Raw genomic sequence first — 18,220 nt, 5'->3', positions numbered from 1 at the left:
TCAATTTCTTTTGTCAATGTTTAATAGTTTTCAGAGTACAGGTCTTTCACCTCCTTAGTGAAGTTTATTCCTACATATTTTATTATTTTTAGTACAATTGTAAATAGGATTATTTTAATTTCTTTCTGCTATTTCATTATTAGTGTATAGAACTGTAACAGATTTCTTTATATTAATTTTCTATCCTGCAACTTTACTGAATTCATTTATCAGTTCTAGGAGTTTTTTGGTAGAATCTTTAGGGTTTTCTTTATATAGCATTATGTCATCTGCAAATAGTGAAAGTTTTATTTCTTCCTTACCAATTTGGATGCCTTTTCTTTTTGTCTGACCGCTATGGCTAGGACTTCCAGTACTATGTTGAATAAAAGTGGTGAAAGTGAACATCTTTGCCTTGTTCCTGATGTTAGAAGAAAAGCTCTCAGTTTTTTCACCATTGAGTATCATGTGGGTTTTGGGTTTTTCATATATGGCCTTTATTATGTTGAGGCATGTGCCCTCTAAATCTTTGTTGAGAGTTTTTATCATGAATGGATGTTGTACTTTGCCAAATGCTTTTTTTTCATCTGTTGAGATGATCATATGGTTTTTATCCTTTTTCTTGTTAATGTGATGTATTATGTTGATTAATTTGTGAATATTGAGCCACCCTTGCATCCTTAGAATAAATCCCACCTGATCATGGTGAATGACTTTCTAAATATATTTTTTATTTGGTTTGAGGATATTTTGTTGAGGATTTTTTGCATCTATGTTCATCAGAGATACTTGCCTGTAGTTTTCTCTTTTTGTGGTGTCTTTGTCTGATTTTGGTATCAGGGTAATGCTGGCCTTGTAGAATGAATTTGGAAGCTTTCTTTCCTCTTCTATTTTTTGGAATAGTTTGAAAAGAGTAGGTATTAACTCTTCTTTAAATGTTTGGTAGAATTCACCTGTGAAGCCATCTGGTCCTAAACTTTTGTTAGTTTCTTGACTACTAATTCAATTTCATTGCTAGTAATTGGTATGTTCAAATTTTATATTTCTTCCTGACTTAGTTTTAAGTTACATATTTCTAGGAATTTATCCATTTCTTCTCCATTTCTTCTAAGTTGTCCAGTTTGTTGGTATATAATTTTTCATAATATTCTCTTAAAATAATTTCTATGGTCAGTTGTTCTTTCTCTTCCTTCATTTCTGACTTTGAGTCCTTTTTTTTTTTTTTTTTTTTTTTTTTTCCCCTTGATGGGTCTGGCTAAAGGTTTATCAATTGTTTGTTTACCTTTTCAAAGAACCACCTCCTGGTTTCTTTTTTCTTTTTTTTTATCTTTTTCATTTATTTCTGCTCTGATCTTTATTATTTCCTTTCTTCTACTGGCTTTGGACTTTTTTGTTCTTCTCTTTCTAGCTTCTTTAGAAGCTAGCATAAAAATAACATACCACGGGGAAGCATGCTCGAATGATTTTTTCTGACAGATGCGTGAAGACTGAAAGGAAGGGATGGAAAAACATTTACCATACAAATGGAAAGTAAAAGAAAGCTGGGGTAGTAGTATTTATATTGGACAAAATAGACTTTAAAGACTATAACAAGAGACAAAGAATGCTATATAAGGGAATGGTCTAAGAAGAGGATATAACAGTTGTAAAAATCTATGCAACCAAGATAGGAGCACCTTAATACATAAAGCAACTATTAACAGACATAAGGGGAAAAAAATTGACAGTAATACAATAATGGTAGGGGACTTTAACACCCCACTTATATCAATGGATAGATTATCCAGGCAGAAAATCAGCAAGGAAACAGTGGCTTTGAATGACACGTTAAACCAAGTGGACCTAACATATATACAGAGCATTCCATCCAAAAACAACAGGATACACATTCTTTTTAGGTACACATGGAATTTTCTCCAGGATAGATGTGTTAGGCCACAAAACAAGTCTTAATGAATTCAAAAAGACTGAGATCATATGATACATCTTTTCTGACCACAGTGGTTATGCAATTAGAAATCAATCACAAGAAAAAAAATCTGGAAAAAACACAAATACATAGAGGCTAAATAAAATGTTACTAAACAAAGAATGGTTGAACCATGACATCAAAGAAGAAATTAAAGGGGCACCTGGGTGGCTCAGTTGGTTAAGTGTCCGACTTCAGCTCAGGTCATGATCTCGCAGTTTGTGAGTTCAAGCCCCATGATGGGCTCTGAGCCCATCATGTCAGCTGTGCTGACAGCTCAGAGCCTGGAACCTGCTTCAGAATCTGACTCCCTCTCTCTTTGCCCCTCCCCCACTCATGCTCTGTCTCAAAAAATAAATACACACTAAAAATATTTTTTTAAAGGAAATTAAAAAATACATGGAGACATATGAAAATGACAAACAAAATCTTTGGGATGCAGTAAGAGCTATTCTAAGAGGCAAGTTTATAGCAATACAGGCCTACCTCAAGAAACAAGAAGCTCCATTACATTCACAGTACTATGTTTTTTACAAATTGAGGGTTTGTGGCAACTCTCTGCCAGGCAAGTCAGTCAGTGCCATTTTCCAACAACATTTGCTCGCTTTGTGTCTCTGTATCATGTTTTGGTAAATCTTGCAATATTTCAAACTTTTTCATTATTATTATATTTGTTATGATGATCTGTGATCGATGATTATAATTTGCTGAAAGCCCAGATGATGGTTAGCATTTTTTAGCAATATTTTTAATTAAGATATATACATTGTTTCTTTAGGCATGATGCTATTGCACACTTAATAGACTACAGTATAGTGTAAACATAACATTCATATGCACTGGGAAACGAAAATACTCATTTGACTTGCTTTATTGTGACATTTACTTTATCACAGTGGTCTGGAGCCAAACCCACAATATCTCAGAGGTGTGCTTGTACCATTGAGCCTCTTTCCTTTGCTTCCAAAATGATTCAATTACTAATTATATCCCCTGCTTCTACATTCTCAGTACATTCAGACTTTAACCCTTTTAATAATCTAGCTCCTCTTCCCCTGACTCTGAGAAGCACCATTGTTTTGCTAATGGATAAATAAATCCAATGGTTTATTCTCATTCCTCATTCTCCTCTCCTTTTCTATGGCACATGACATGACTAACACCCTTTTCATGAAAAGAACACTTCCCCCTCCTTGGTTTACAGATAAAGGACTGTTTGGTTTTCATTTTCTCTGCAAGTTTCTTAGTTTTCTTTCACTAGCTCTTCTTACCCCTTAAAAGTAGATGTTCCTGAAGATTCTATATTTAGATTTCTTACAGTACCATACCTATCATTATTAATTGTAGCTCTATCTAGGTTACCCTGGCAGAGAAGTTATAATCCTGTCACTAGCCCCAAAATCCTTGGATCCTGAATTTTCAACTGACTTCCAGACTCCTAACTGCTTTATCAAAATCTCAAACTTGGCACACCCAAAACTCCAGTCTTTTCCCCCTTGTCTCCAAAACCAGCTCCTCCTCCTCCTGGCTTCCCGTTTCTATGGATGTCAATTACCCAGATTCACACTTCAGAATGGTCCTTGATTTTCTCTCTCCCTTACTTCCTCCTATTTCAATCCTATTAACAGATACCAAGTCATATAAGTTCTACCTGTTCTGTTTCCCAGGCCATGCCGTTATTGCTTCACCCTGCATTACTATAAATAAATAATCTCTCCAATTCAATCCATTATTTGGTACACTAATACCCGATTAAGTTTCTGAACATTCAGCTTCATCATTCTATGGCTTAAAAAGTACTTATCAGAAGTACCTCACTACATAGAGATTTAAGAATAAAATTTTCTCCTTGTATTTCAAAGTCCTATATAATCTGACTTCAACTTTTCCAACACTATTTCCCACTACTCTTCTGCACATTCCCTACTCAACAGCCAAACTGTAATTCTTAAAGATCCTGCCTTCTTAAAACAATTTCTTGAATTCCAAGTATCAAAGCCTCCTACATCACAGACTGCCACTTCTATCCTTTCCTGTTTTGTTTTGTTTTTTAATTTCTCCAAATTTGAAAGAGCAGAAGCTCAAAGCAAGTTCGTCAAACATCTTTGCTATCTATACTTTCTCCCTAGGAACATATATATGCTAATGATCTCTAAATGTATCTCTAGCTCACCTAGCTCCCAGAACTTCAGACTGAAATATCCAACTGTCTCTTCAACATCTTCATATAGATGTCAGATATCTCAAACTTGATGTGCCCAAACTTGAACTCCAATTTCCTTTTGCAGTCTGACTTCGATAAATAGCAATTCCTTTAGTGCAGTTACTTAGGCCAAAATCCTTGGAGTCACCTTTGGTTCCTCTTTCTCCCACAACCAATTCATTAGCAAATCCTATTGGCTTCATAGTATATCCAGAGTCTGACCATAGCTCACCAATTTCACTGCTTCTATTTTGGTCCACACTACTGTAGCTCTTACCTGGATTATTTGAAATAGCTTCCTAGTGGGAAACTTCACTACTTGCCCTTATCCCCTTCAGTATAGTCTCAAAGCAACAGAGAATATTAGTGTTAGAATGGAAGGCAGACTACGTCACCCCCTCTGCTTAAAATACTCCAGTGGCTTCCTTGCTCACTCTCAAAGCAAATACCCAACCCTTTAAACTAATCCACAAGGCTTGACTTGACTGGCATCCCATCCCACCAGCCTCCGTCCTCCACAGATCTCCTCTTACTTGCTCTAACTTGCTGTTCCTCAACACATCAAGCAGGTTTTGCATCTGCTATTTCCTCTGCATAGATGACCTTCCCCCTTACTGGGTATCATCAGAATATTGTCCCTCAATTCTTGCATTTCTGATCACATGTCATCTTTCCAGGGAGAATTTCCCTGCCCACCCTGAAACTCCACATCTCTTCCCGTGTCGTTTTCTCCACAGCCCTTGCATGGTTAGCTGTTGCCACAGTAAAAATAGTAAAAGCCCATCCCCAAACTAAATGGCTTCAGACAGCTATTCTCATGAATCTGTGGGTCAGCTGGGACAGCTGTGCTTCGTGTGTGTTTATTCTGGGACTCGGCAGTGACAATGACAGAAGCACAAGAAGGCAAGCAGGAACACACGGAACCCCTTAAGCTTAGATTCAGAAGTTACACAAGGGCACTTCTGTCCCATTCTGCTGGCCAAAAGTCAAGGAGCAGGAACATCTCAACAACCCTTTCAGTGGGAGGAGATGCAGACGAAGTAACATGGCAAAGAGTGTGAGTATAGGACGGGATGAAGAACTGAGCTCAATGCAACAAGCTGCTACATCATGCAACATCATCTGACAATCCCATATGTTTACTTATTTGTTCACACTATGTTCTCACTAGCTACTGCAAAAGGGTAGAAACTCCGATTCATTCACTACTTTGTTCCGAGTGACTGAAACTGAGCCTACACATGTAAGATACTTGATAAATATATTGAATGGACAAATTTACCACTGATGCAGTCATTCAATATGCCTACTATATACCAGAAGCTATGCTATATGCTAAAGATAGTGAATAAAGCACATGGCAACTGTCCTTAAGACAAGGTAATATCTAGTGAGGAGGCAGGTGTAGGCAATTATTAACAATGATACACACTAATAATAAAAAATTAGCAAACAATTATTGAGCACCTATGTAACAGGCATTGTTCTAAGAGGTATAGATAAATTAATTTAATCTCAACAATTTTATGAGGTGGGTACTATTACCCAGTTTTATAAAGGAGGAAAGACAGGTACACAGAACTTAAATAAATCATCCAAGGTCGCACAGTTAGTAAATGTTGGGGCCAGAATTCAAATACAAATGGCCTGGTTCAGAACCAATATGCTGCATGCCTCAACAAGACAGGTGCTAGTCAGAGATGCTGTGGAAGCAAAGAGGTACACACACCTAACTCAATTAGGAGGCTAGAAAAGCCAGCCTCTCCCAAAAAGTTTAAATTTTCTTATCAGGAACTATCTTATTTTATCAACCTACAATCAATGTAAGGCGCACCTCAAGTTCAGATATAAAAAAATGTGAAAAAATGGCCAATGACAATTTTATGTCTGATTATAAAATGCACGCTGGTTTTACAAATCAAAATGCGCAAAAAATGTGTGTGCTCTCTTGCTGTCGGCTTCCTCTCTACACATGCGCACACACACTCACACACATATGTATTTCTGCTGCCATATATGCTAAGTTAGTCTTGTCTTTTTTAGATTTGGTTTAATATTCAACGACATGACTCTCCACTACGGATAAATTTTGATGTCACCAAGCCCAAGCTATGGAAGTCTTTCTTTTCAAGAAGTCTTCTATATCCTGGCCTTTCCAGTGTTCAGGTATAATTCTTCTATTAACAATGTAGACTAAGAAAAGTGGGGGGTTTTAAATCATTATACTGGGTAGCCAGGTATTTTTTGACATTTAGTTCTATTTCTAGATATGCAGTTAAAAATAATGTTTCTCAAACTTACTTGAGCCCACTCACAATAAGAAATTACCACCATTATCGTGAACCAGTATATACAAATGTGGAAAAACAAATTTTGATATAATGAGCCTCAGGACATTAAAGTACCACAAAATATATTCTACTTAATTTTTTAAATGCTGGACTCAATTCACTAAATTAATCATCAGATTTCATGACTGCTATTAAAACATGAAGTCATACCACAGGGCATGAGCCACTAGTGGCTCGTAAAGTTAATTTAGAGGGTCCTGGCTGTAGTAAGATTGTCACGTAGTAAGCATGAAAATTGTTTACTAATACTTTTGTTAGCTACATGTTTATATGTGTGTGTGTATACTGAGTGTGCAGTATAAAATCTATTTTTTACTGTGATCCAGACCTTTCCAAAAAGTTTAAAAAACAGTGCTCTAGAGAAATTCTTCCATGTGTACAAGGTGACATATACAAGACTGTTTTCATAGAAAGATTCTAGCCTGAAAACTGGAGTTAGATGAGATAAAATACATATAGTACATAATGGAATCTTTTTTTTTTAATTTTTTAACGTTTATTTATTTTTGAGACAGAGACAGAGCATGAACGGGGGAGGGGCAGAGAGAGAGGGAGACACAGAACTGGAAGCAGGCTCCAGGCTCCGAGCCATCAGCCCAGAGCCCGACGCGGGGCTCGAACTCACGGAACGTGAGATTGTGACCTGAGCTGAAGTCGGACGCTTAACCGACTGAGCCACCCAGGCGCCCCCATAATGGAATCTTTTATAGTAGTTACACGAATGAATCAATGTCAATAAATCTTATTAGCACTCTAAAAATATGTATGTTATTATCTCTAAAGGTAATGTTAAGAGAGGAAAGGCAAGCTGCATATTCACAGTATAAAACTATTGCATAAATAGACTTGTCCAATCACTATGTTGTACACCTAAAACTCATGAACATTGTGTGTCAACTATACTTTAAAAAAAAAACAAAAAACAAAAACTATTACATAAAGTTTAGAAAATACCCAAACTAAAACAACACATTGTTTGGGGATACATAGATCTGTGATAAATACATTTTATTAACTTGCCTGTTTCTACCAGGTGTGATGTAAACACCAGGAGAGCAGGGATTTTTATTCATGGCTATATACCCATCACCTGAAAAAAATGCCTGGCTCACAGTAGTTGTATGTTGAACCAAAGTGCTAAAAAACAAATTCAGGTCCTCTGAATTTCTCTCTGTGATGAGAAAGGAGATGAAAATGAGAAAGAACCAAACCGCCATAATTTATTTGTGATATTGTACTTCAGGTGGGTCATGGGTACATTGGCATCCATTATACTATATCTGAAAGTCTGAGATTTCGTAACTTTTTTGAAAAGATTTAGAAAAGGATGTATAGCTATTCAAATTCAAGTTAAGTGTTTTTCTGGAATTTCTGAACTATTTCCTCTTTTATAGCCAGAAGAACTAATTTACCAGCGCACAGACAAAGCGGCCGCAGCTGAGCTACAAGACAGGTCGTACAATACCCATAAATCCACATGCAATCGGTCACTAGGAGTGTAATCCCAAATTAAACAATTCTCAGCCTGGATCCATAATCTGAGCAGTTAAACTTTAGTTCATGTTTATAGACAGATACCAAATACAGATGTGATCTCTAAATGCCACAGCCCAAAGGGTGGATGGAACAAACAGAAGTGAGCTCCAGCAATGACAGGTAGTTTTCCAAAACTTTACCTCAGATTAGAGTTCAGCATCATGTTGTTATGGTTCCTGTTCAGACATGTCATAATCCTCAACTTAAAATATGCCTCTTTTGTCCAATAGTGGCTTACTGAACTGCAGCTAGTTTATAAAGCGAACACATGGGGAAGGCTGGTCTCTATGAGATTTAAGTATATTAAATCCCCATAATCCTCATAACCCTGTAAAACAAAACGTACTCTTCCAGTTTTGCAAATGTGGAAACTGAGGTTCAGAGAGGTCGGCATACTTGTTAAGTGTTAGAGGGGGCTTCTGTGCCCAGCCAGGTCTTTCTGATTTCAAAGCCTGTGTGCTCTTTCTAGTGTATCAAGCTGTGTGAAGAGCAGCATGTCAAACACACAAGAATAACTGTGACCCTTTTTAAGTTATTACGACTAGAAGACACCAATTTATTCTCAATTTCAAGTCTATGTAAAGCCTTACTGGAGACCCCCACCTAGAGCAACTAACTCCCCCCAAAAGTCTTTTTTGTTTCTTCTGATGGTTTCAGGATACTGTATTAATTAGACCCACATCATTTATTCTTCCAATACTGATGAAGTGTGTGGCAATTCACCCATACTCTCTTGCTCGGGCCATCTTGAAACCCAGAATGAAAATATGTATAATGTGCCAAACGAGAAGTGGATCCTACAGCTACTGAGCAGTGGGGAGCTGGCTGGTTCCCTAAATCTGTGTTTGGTTAGGGATACACAGGAGGCTTTAGAATTGACAGCGTTTTGACTCAAACCCCAGTTCCCTTGCCATTGTCAACTCACTTATCCTACTTCAAACTGTCCCCAGGTAAGTAAAATCCACCCATAGAGTCACTGTTAGGATTAATGTTTATTAACTTTTGAGAGAGAGACAGAGCATGAGTGGGACGGGGGCAGAGAGAGAGGGAGACACAGAATCCCAAGCAGGTACCAGGCTCCAGCTGTCAGCACAGAGCCCGATGTGGGTTTCGAACTCACGGATTGTGAAATCATGACCTGAACCGAAGTCAGATGCTTAACCAACTAAGCCACCAAGGTGCCCCCAAGTCACTGTTAGGATTAAATAAAAATTAAAAAAAAAAAAAAAAAAAAAAAAAAAAAGCATTTTGCACAGTACCTGGTTAAAAAAAAAAAAAAAAAGGCTCAATAAATGGTAGCTATTTTCCTTTATTCTGTGTTTGAAACTTAATTTTTGATATCCTGCTTTATAGCTAATATGACAGGTACTGGATCCATAGGATATAAAGCTTAGTGAGGATGGCTTTTCTGAAAACAGTTTCGAGGCAATCTAGGAAAACAATACTCATCAACAGAAATCACAGCACAGGGTAAAGAATCAACATGCGGTATTAACAGCCCTACAGAGAGTTAAGGCTTTCAACATAAATGTGCCTAGTGAATGACCCTGTCACCTGAATCCCCACCGTATACAAGCTGTACCTTTGCTGACAGAATCCAATCAGCAAAAGATGGAGCTTCTTTTTTATAAACAGGATTGAAAAAATACTCAAAGAGAAAATCATGGACTGGCGGCCACGGCATCTGACCAGGTGGAACAGGTACTGCACCTCTGCGCTACGACACTTCCTGCCTCTGTTGGAGAGAAGCCGAGGAGAGGACGTGGAAGACGACCACAGAGGAGAGCTGCTCAAGCAGCTGGGAGACTACCGGGTAAGTGCAATGGCTCTAAACTGAGCCTGTGGACTGCATTTCAAATTGGAAATTGCTTGGTAATGGATTTTTGGAATCAAAATGCTGACTCTGCTCTCCAAAGCACATAGATGTAGCAGCATAGGCTAAAGGATGTAATTAAAAGTTCACATCTTAGTAATTAAGCTATTATTAAACAGCAAAATGCCTCTAGACACTGAAAATGCTAAGAGAGTAATGCAATGAAAAATACCTTAAATAAAATGCATTCAAAAGTCTTGAATACAATTAAAATATCTGGCTAAATCCTATTAGGCTCAACTGTGCATAAAGGTGAAACCAACCAGGGATGCCTGGGTGGCTCAGTCGATTAAATGTCCGACTTCGGCTCAGGTCATGATCTCGCGGTCCTTGAGTTCAAGCCCCGCATCGGGCTCTGTGCTGACAGCTCAGAGCCTGCAGCCTGCTTCAGATTCTGTGTCTCCCTCTCTGCCCCTCCCCCACTTGTGCTCTGTCTCTCTCAAAATTAAATTTAAAAAAATTTTTAAAAAAGGAAAATTCTCATTATACGTGTGCCTTCCTGCCTGTCAGTAGTGCTGTGTTCACATCCTACAGCCAGAAAATAAAACCTAGAAAGCAGTCTCAAACTAAGACAGTAAGCCTTGTTGGCTGAACAGCGTGACGTCAAGTTGGACATTTAATTCTATTCACCGACTAAAACTAGCTTTTCAGCGAGGCTGTCTTCAAAGAACAAAACACGTAATTCAGTCTTGGGCAATGAAAAGAATTCATTGGCTTATTTAAGTCACAGTATCAGAGTGCACCAGACTTCTTGAAGTCTTTCCACCCTGCCCTCCACCGCGCAGCGGTGTTGGGCTCGCGGTTTTCATGGTATCCAATAGCGGAACAGCTCCAGGGCAGGACTCACGTCTGCACACACACTGTGCAGAGCAGGCGAGAGCATCTGTGTGCCATTATTCCTATCCAGTTTCCTGAGACTCACTTTGACAGATCAGTCGGCGTGGCCACAGGGAAAGAGTGTTGATTAGCTGAATCCAGGTCCCTGGAAATACATGGGTTACCACACAAACTCGGGGCTATCAGGCAGAGGGAAAGGAAGTGGAGGGTGGCTGGGTGCTAACAGCTGTCTTATACACCAATATACTAGCAACTAAACAAAAGAGCCATCTGGCCCCTCTCCATTTTCTGTATTGCTAATATATAGTTGAATAGAAGAGCAGAACTAAACAAGTGACTTTGAGACGCAGAAGAAGACAAGAGAATTAAGAATTGCGTATGTTTACAGGAAGAAAAAATACAATGAAATCTTCAAGCTTCACTAATGACCACAAATCTTGGTTGTGTTTTTTTCCTTCAGTTCTCTGGATTTCCCCTTCACATGCCCTATTCTGAACTGAAGCCTTTAATTGAAGCAGTATATAGCACTGGAGTACATAATATTGATGTTCCTAATGTTGAATTTGCTTTAGCTGTATATATCCACCCATACCCCAAAAATGTTTTGTCTGTTTGGATCTATGTTGCCTCTCTCATACGCAACAGGTAACTTTTTTCATCGTATACTTTTTATATCATGTAGAAACTATTTCATAGGACAATAATCTTAAGTGATACTCATCACATCAGAAGGAAGAAATTATTTGTAAATAATGAAATAAAATGATCGTTTTCAAAATAAGTGTTTTTATTTAGTAGTCTGTCTTGCCTTCTGCCACCCTGACCCTCAATTCAATTCAGGCTACCCACAGTTCCCCTCACACTAATAGGCTTCCTACTTATGCCACTGTGCTTACCTTCCACTTGGAAAGCCCTTCCTCTTTGCCTGTCCAGCAGAATACCATTACACTTTTAAGATCCAGCAAAACAACACAACTTTTCTGGGGGAAAGAGGAACAACTTTGCAATACGGAGTTTTTATGTTTAATGCCAAATACCTTAAGACCTTATCCTACAGAAATACTGAGCAAACATGCACAAGTACACAAATGTGCACACACGCACACGCACACACACTCCTACTGAAGCAATATAGTATTTTAGGGGGGAAAAAAGAAATATACTTAAACATGCACCAAAAGGGAAGCCATTTAAGAAATTAAGACATGGCTATGGACTGAACGTTTGTGATCCCACAAAATTCCTGTCTTGAAACCCAAATCCCCTATGTAATGGTATTTGGAGATAGGTCCTCTGGGAGGTTACGAGAGTGGAGGCCCTGTGTTGGGGTGAACACCATCATGAGAGAGGAGAGAGTCTGCTTCCTTTCTTTAGACCATGTGTGGATACAATGAGAAGAGGGCGGTCTGCACACCAGAAAAACAGCCCTTACCAGAAACCAGATCTGCCAGCACCTTAACTAAGCCTGGACTTCCCAGCCTCCAGATATATGAGAAATAAATGTTGTTTAAGCCACCCACCACTGTTATAACAACCCAAACAGACTAAGACAGACACAGACACTACTATAGTTAAGCCATTAAAAGGATTAAAGGTAGGGGTGCCTGGGTGGCTTAGTCTGTGAAGCATCAGACTTCGGCTCAGGTCATGATCTCCCAGTTCACGAGTTGAAGCTCTGCATCAGGCTCTCTGCTGTCAGCACAGAGCGCGCTTCAGATCCTTGGTCTCCCTCTCTCTCTGCCCCGGCCCTGCTTGCACTCTCTCTCTCTCAAAAATAAACATTAAGGGGCAACGGGGTGGCTCAGTTGGTTGAGCACCTGACTTCGGCTATCTGACTTTGGCTCAGGTCGGGATCTCGCATTCTGGGAGTTCGAGCCCCATGTGGGGTCTGCGCTGACAGCTCAGAGCCTGCAGACTGCTTCGGGTTCTGTCTCCCTCTCTCTGTCCCTCCCCAGCTTGTGCACATGCACTCTCTCTCTAAAACTAAATAAACTTTAAAAAATTTTTAACAAAAATTAAAAACATTTAAAAAAAATTTTTAAAGGTATTAAATGTATGTGCTAACATGGAAAGATGTACACAAAACAGAAATACATAAAGCAGGATTTCTCAGCAGAAGCACTACTGACATTCTGGGCCAAGTAGTGTGTGGCTGCGGAGGGCGGACCTGTGCATCAGAGGATGTTTAGCAGCACCCCTGAGCCCTCCCCACTAGATGCCAGTTGCATCCCTTCCTGCCAACTCTGCCAAGATGTGACAACCAAACATGTTTCCAGATGTTGTGTAATGTCCTCTGTGGGATCAACTGCCTCCAGTTGAGAACCAGTGATTAGCTGGAATCACTTAAAAAAAAAATAAAAATAAAAATAAAGAGGGACCAATTAAGGAAAAACTTTCACCTTTTGCTTTACTCCCTTATGCCTTCCTCTATCAAATTATATCACAATTATGTATTTACAGGCCCCTGATAACTCAACTATGAACTCTTAAGGGAGAGTTCAAAGACTGACCCCTAACAGTCATTACCAGGGTAATCCACGGACAAGTTAACCTCTCTGCTACTTATTTTCCCCATAAGATCAAAATGATCACATGACTTACTTCGTCTCACTGTTTAAACAAGTCAGTATATGTAAGTATAGGTACTTAGAACACCACCCAGCACTGACTGAGCACCTGATGTCAGGCACCCCAAGGCATTTTACATTAACTTGTATTTTATTCTAAGAATGAACAGTCCCAATAATTCATGAAATCAATTACAAAACCCAAGGTAAATGTAAAACAAGTATATATAGTGTTTCATCAAATACTAAATAAGTATCCCCTGAAGTTAATGTATAAAAATTAGACATAACTTATGTTGTCTATCTCCCCATGCAACTAAAGGAGAGGTAGAGTAGGAAAACAGTGAGTCTCCATATAACAACGTGCTGACACACTGAAGTCCATTTAGCCCAAGACTGCCAAGGCCTATTTAATGGTTTGCTAATATCAAGAAGCACAGGACAAAGGGAGACACCTCAATTACCTGGTACCCTGAGGAAATTAGCCGCTCAAATTAATTAACTGAAAAGGAGAACATTTAAGTCAAGTTCTGCAACAATGAATCATGATTTTTTCCCCGTAAGTGTTATCACAATTTCTCCTCCCCAAATAGTATACTGTTCTGTGGTTACATGGAGGATAAACTTTACTCATCACTTGATTACTCAGGGCCAGGAGTCCAGATGAGTAATTTTACTTACGATTCATGTAAATACAGACGAGATGCAGTTGGGGTTGGATGGACTCACTCCAGAAGAATTCTCGTAGTTTGTTTTACTGAAATGGTCCCTGATGGGAACTGCTCAAATCAGGTTTATTAAACACTTAAGGAAATAAAAATACAGTAACTACAAGAGAATCAACCTTACAAAATAAAACTTCAGATCCTGTAAGTGCTAAGCTCAGATTTCCTTTCAAGCTAAGGGAATCAAGAAGTCACTTCTTTGTGCTTAGGCCAGACCTTTAAAGGAGGTGACCAGGTGCCACGGAACCACCTAAGAGGTACAAGCTCAAACAAGTAAGATGGTCTGCTTACACAGCTGTCTTTTCCCACATGCAAGAAACATTTTGCAAGTGTCAACTGTGACACAAGGAGAGAACCCTGACAAGAGGGGAAACTTCGGAGTCATTATCATAGCCACGCCCCAAGAGGTGGGTCTCCCCTGCCATGTTTAATTCAAATGATAGTGAGACTTAAAAGAATGGGTGGATTTCTCATCAAATGATTCTTCCTTCATCTTTAGACAGCTGTCTAACATAGTCTTCTCTTCGCCTGAACTGAAATCTGTCTGCTGTAGTTTGTATCTTTCCTAGTCCTCCTGTCCCTCAATAAAACAAACAAAAGAACGCCTGGGACCACAAGTAACAAGACTGCAAGACTGCTTCCTCTTCCACAGACTTGCACGTATTTCCAACAGCAGATGGATGGCATGCTGCCGACTGTTCTTTTTTGGACACAACATTATACAGCACATTACAGAAAACTGATTCAGGGGCGCCTGGGGAACTCAGTCAGTTAAGCGTCCAACCTCAGCTCAGGTCATGATCTCACAGTTCATTAGTTCAAGCCCCACATCGGGCTCTCTGCTGTCAGCACAGAGCTCGCTTGGGATCCTCTGTCCACCCCACCCCCTCCTCTTGGCCCCTCCCCTGCTCATGCTTGCTCAAGCACTCTTTCTCTCTCAAAAATAAACATTTTGGGGCGCCTGGGTGGCTCAGTCGGTTAAGCGGCCGACTTCGGCTCAGGTCATGATCTCGCGGTCTGTGAGTTCAAGCCCCGCGTCGGGCTCTGTGCTGACAGCCCAGAGCCTGGAGCCTGTTTCAGATTCTGTGTCTCCCTCTCTCTGACCCTCCCCCATTCATGCTTTGTCTCTGTCTCAAAAATAAAATAAATGTTAAAAAAAAAATTTTTTTTTAAATAAAATAAACAAACATTTTTTAAAAAACTGATTCAATATGTGTTTTTCTGAATGACAGGTTCCCACTCCCACTGTCTTTTCACACAGCAATGGAGATAGACATACACAAATTCTGGCTACTGCACAAATAATTTCAAAAAAGACCATTCAGCTAAACAAAATTAGGTATCTGTCTAAAACTGCCAGGATCATGACTTCATGGGAGCTCCAAACAAAATATTTAATCTTATTTTACACTAATGTAAATGTGAATTGAGATTTCTAATAAAATCAAAACACCAAAAAATTACTTGGTAAAGTCCTCAAAGTAAATTTTATTGATACATTTCTTCAAAGGATTGTGGAATTTTTAAAAATCCCTTCCAAATTTGACAATTTAGGGACAGTGGTAGGAACCAGGAGTATCTGAAGAAAGCAAATACAAATACATTGGTGCTTTGCTAGCTCACTGAGCTAACACAAAGAAGCCAATTTATTCTATTATCTTAAGGAACCTTATATATGGGTATGTTTGAATTGGCCCTCTGAGAATTGTTCAAATAAAGGAAACATGGGGAAAAAAAGACTGGTTTTCAAAATGTGCTATCTTTGAAAATAAAACTTCAGAAATGTATGTTTGAAAGGATCTGCAAAGCTTGGTACAGTGTTTATATATAAAGAGAACCAATAACCCCCATTGACTTTAAAACTCAAATTAATCTAAAAAATACTTCAAATGGCATGGCATTAGTGACATTCTTTTCAAAGCATTCCATTTAAAAGAAAACCAATAAAACTGTTCTCACCCTTATGAAAAGATCTAATCCCTTTCTAAAACAAAAATATGATTGCAAGAGAAACAACACTGTACAATTCACTGGTAAGTTAAGATTTCTGAGGCTGTAAGACATGGGGCCAAAACAAGTCACACTCAAAAAGGGATGGTTAACACAAGAAATGTGCTATAAGTAAAGTGCATGAAAGGAAGCCTGCTCAGCTAAATGAAGTAGACAAAGATCAGGAGTCAAGGGTCATTCGCCAGAGCGGCAGCAGGCTCGAAAACCACACTGCAAATTCTGGCATCCGCTGGCGGTATCAGCATGAGGACCTGTATAAAAACAGAAAAGTGTGAAAGGAGGAATTTCTTAGAGATCACGTGAAAGAGCTAAGACATCTGACTTTTTTTTACTAGCAATCCATGTATAACATAGAAATAAAACGTCCCAATGATTGTATAAAAAATTAGACACAAAAATAGCCAACAGCAGTTCTACTTTAACTGGTCCAAAATCTATAGGAAAAAAAGGAAAGAAATAATTGTTTTGGCAACAATCTTACAAAATAAAAATCTAAGACAAAAAGATAACCCACAGAAGTAATGTTGTAGGGCAACTTAACAACAGATTTCTTAAACTGTCAACATCCTTCCTAGAAATATAATTAAAACAAAAACAGCCCCATCCGTAATACATCAGCTAAAGAATCCACTATTCAGCAATTACAGTAAACATTATATTCAAAACTTCAATAAACTATATAGACAGACTGAACACGTTCTCCTTATTTTTATTTAACATCTGTAGCAAAACAAATGGTGAGAGTTACGTGAAATTATCTTCCAGAATTAATATAATCAATGATTAGTTAAATAAACATATCTAAGACATAATAAAACCTGTGACTCAATTAGAAAGAAAAATAAAACACTGTGGAGTAACTAACATTTTATTCCAGTCACATTATGCTACCCAAACACTAGATAAAAGATCCATTAGGGAACACAGCCCAGAGTGAGAAATATCAAAGGAGAGATATCATGGCACATACACAAAAGTTAAGTTCTTTGAATGAATCATAGTTTTCATAAAGGCAGGCAAATGTGCAAAAGGATGTTTTAACTATACCAAAGCCTTTCAGTAGGTCTGCACCACGAACAAAACCAAAATACTTGCATTTGTTATTTGTGATATGTACAGATCATACACTATGTAATTTTATACACTATGTCAAATGGATAATTGAAAAATCACAGTATTCAGGATTGATATCTAGTTCAACTCAGAAACATATTTCAAATAAGCTTTGTTTTGTTTTTTAAAATAGCAATCTGTTTTTTAAAGTAGCAATGCAGGGCACCTGGGTGGCTCAGTTGGTTAAGCATCCAACTCTTGATTTCGGCTCAGGTTCTTGATTTCAGGTCACAGTTTGTGAGTTCAAGCCCCATGTCTGGCTCTACACTAAAGTCCAGAGCCTGCTTGGGATTTTCTTTCTCTCTTTGCTCTCTTTCTCCAACCCCTCCCCTGCTCAAACATGTGCACACACTCTCTCGCTCTCTCTCTCTCAAAAGTAAATAAATGGCGCCAGGGTGGCTCAGTCGGTTAAGCATCTGACTTCGGCTCAGGTCATGATCTCATGTTTCGTGGGTTCGAGCCCCGCATCAGGCTCTGCAGTGGCAGTGTGGAGCCTGCTTGGGATTCTCTCTCTCCCTGCCCTTTGCCCACTTGCGTGCACACTCTCTCCCTTTCTCTCTCAAAATAAATAAATAAACTTTAAAGAAACATCAAAGAAACAGATGAAATAATAGAGTAGTAATCCACTGCAAAAGAAGGCATTTATGTTAACATCAACATAAGAAAAAGACTACTTGCATCTAAACACACAAAACACTTATTTCCCAGAATTTAACTTTTCCTTGTAGTCCCAAAATGGCATACACAAAATACCAAGGGCACACTTCTTTCGATATACAAACAATGAAGTATAATGTTTATGGATTTCAATATGGAAATAACACATCTTTAAGAAAAGAAACTAATGAACTTTACCAGCATATGTGGGACTGCAATGGGTTAGGACTTCATTTATTTTCAAATACTTATGTTTAATTTTAAAACAGAGGTGATGCCTGCAATGTGGGGCACGGGTACGGGAGCGGGCAATGCTAATATGGCAGAAGATCGGTCACACGTTTATAACTGCCAAAGTCAGTAACACATGAGGCTTCATTGTATTATTCCATGTTTATAT

The 18,220-nt window shown here is 38.7% G+C and overlaps 2 protein-coding genes across 6 annotated transcripts in view; one reads left to right on the top strand and one right to left on the bottom strand.

Moving 5' to 3' along the window:
- CC2D2A (coiled-coil and C2 domain containing 2A) overlaps positions 1-12,416 on the top strand; it is a 164,837-nt gene extending 152,421 nt beyond the window's left edge. For all 4 annotated transcript variants that reach the window (XM_042984903.1, XM_042984905.1, XM_042984904.1 and 1 more), the window contains 4 exons: positions 6,195-6,317; positions 7,897-7,955; positions 9,674-9,851; positions 11,209-12,416. In XM_042984903.1, the coding sequence (XP_042840837.1) occupies positions 6,195-6,317; positions 7,897-7,955; positions 9,674-9,851; positions 11,209-11,397 (549 nt within the window). In that variant the 3' untranslated portion in view covers positions 11,398-12,416. The remainder of the gene's footprint in view (positions 1-6,194; positions 6,318-7,896; positions 7,956-9,673; positions 9,852-11,208) is intronic.
- A 3,088-nt stretch (positions 12,417-15,504) lies between these two features.
- Positions 15,505-18,220, bottom strand: part of FBXL5 (F-box and leucine rich repeat protein 5) — a 48,571-nt gene continuing 45,855 nt past the window's right edge. For both annotated transcript variants that reach the window (XM_042984901.1, XM_042984902.1), the window contains exon 11: positions 15,505-16,301. In XM_042984901.1, coding sequence (XP_042840835.1) covers positions 16,225-16,301 — 77 coding nt within the window. In that variant the 3' untranslated portion in view covers positions 15,505-16,224. The remainder of the gene's footprint in view (positions 16,302-18,220) is intronic.

The sequence above is a fragment of the Panthera tigris genome, chromosome B1, assembly GCF_018350195.1.
Source record: "Panthera tigris isolate Pti1 chromosome B1, P.tigris_Pti1_mat1.1, whole genome shotgun sequence".
In the NCBI taxonomy this organism is placed as follows: Eukaryota; Metazoa; Chordata; class Mammalia; order Carnivora; family Felidae; genus Panthera; species Panthera tigris.
The sequence above is the reverse complement of the archived record's forward strand: the minus strand, read 5'-3'. Positions and strand labels throughout refer to the sequence as shown.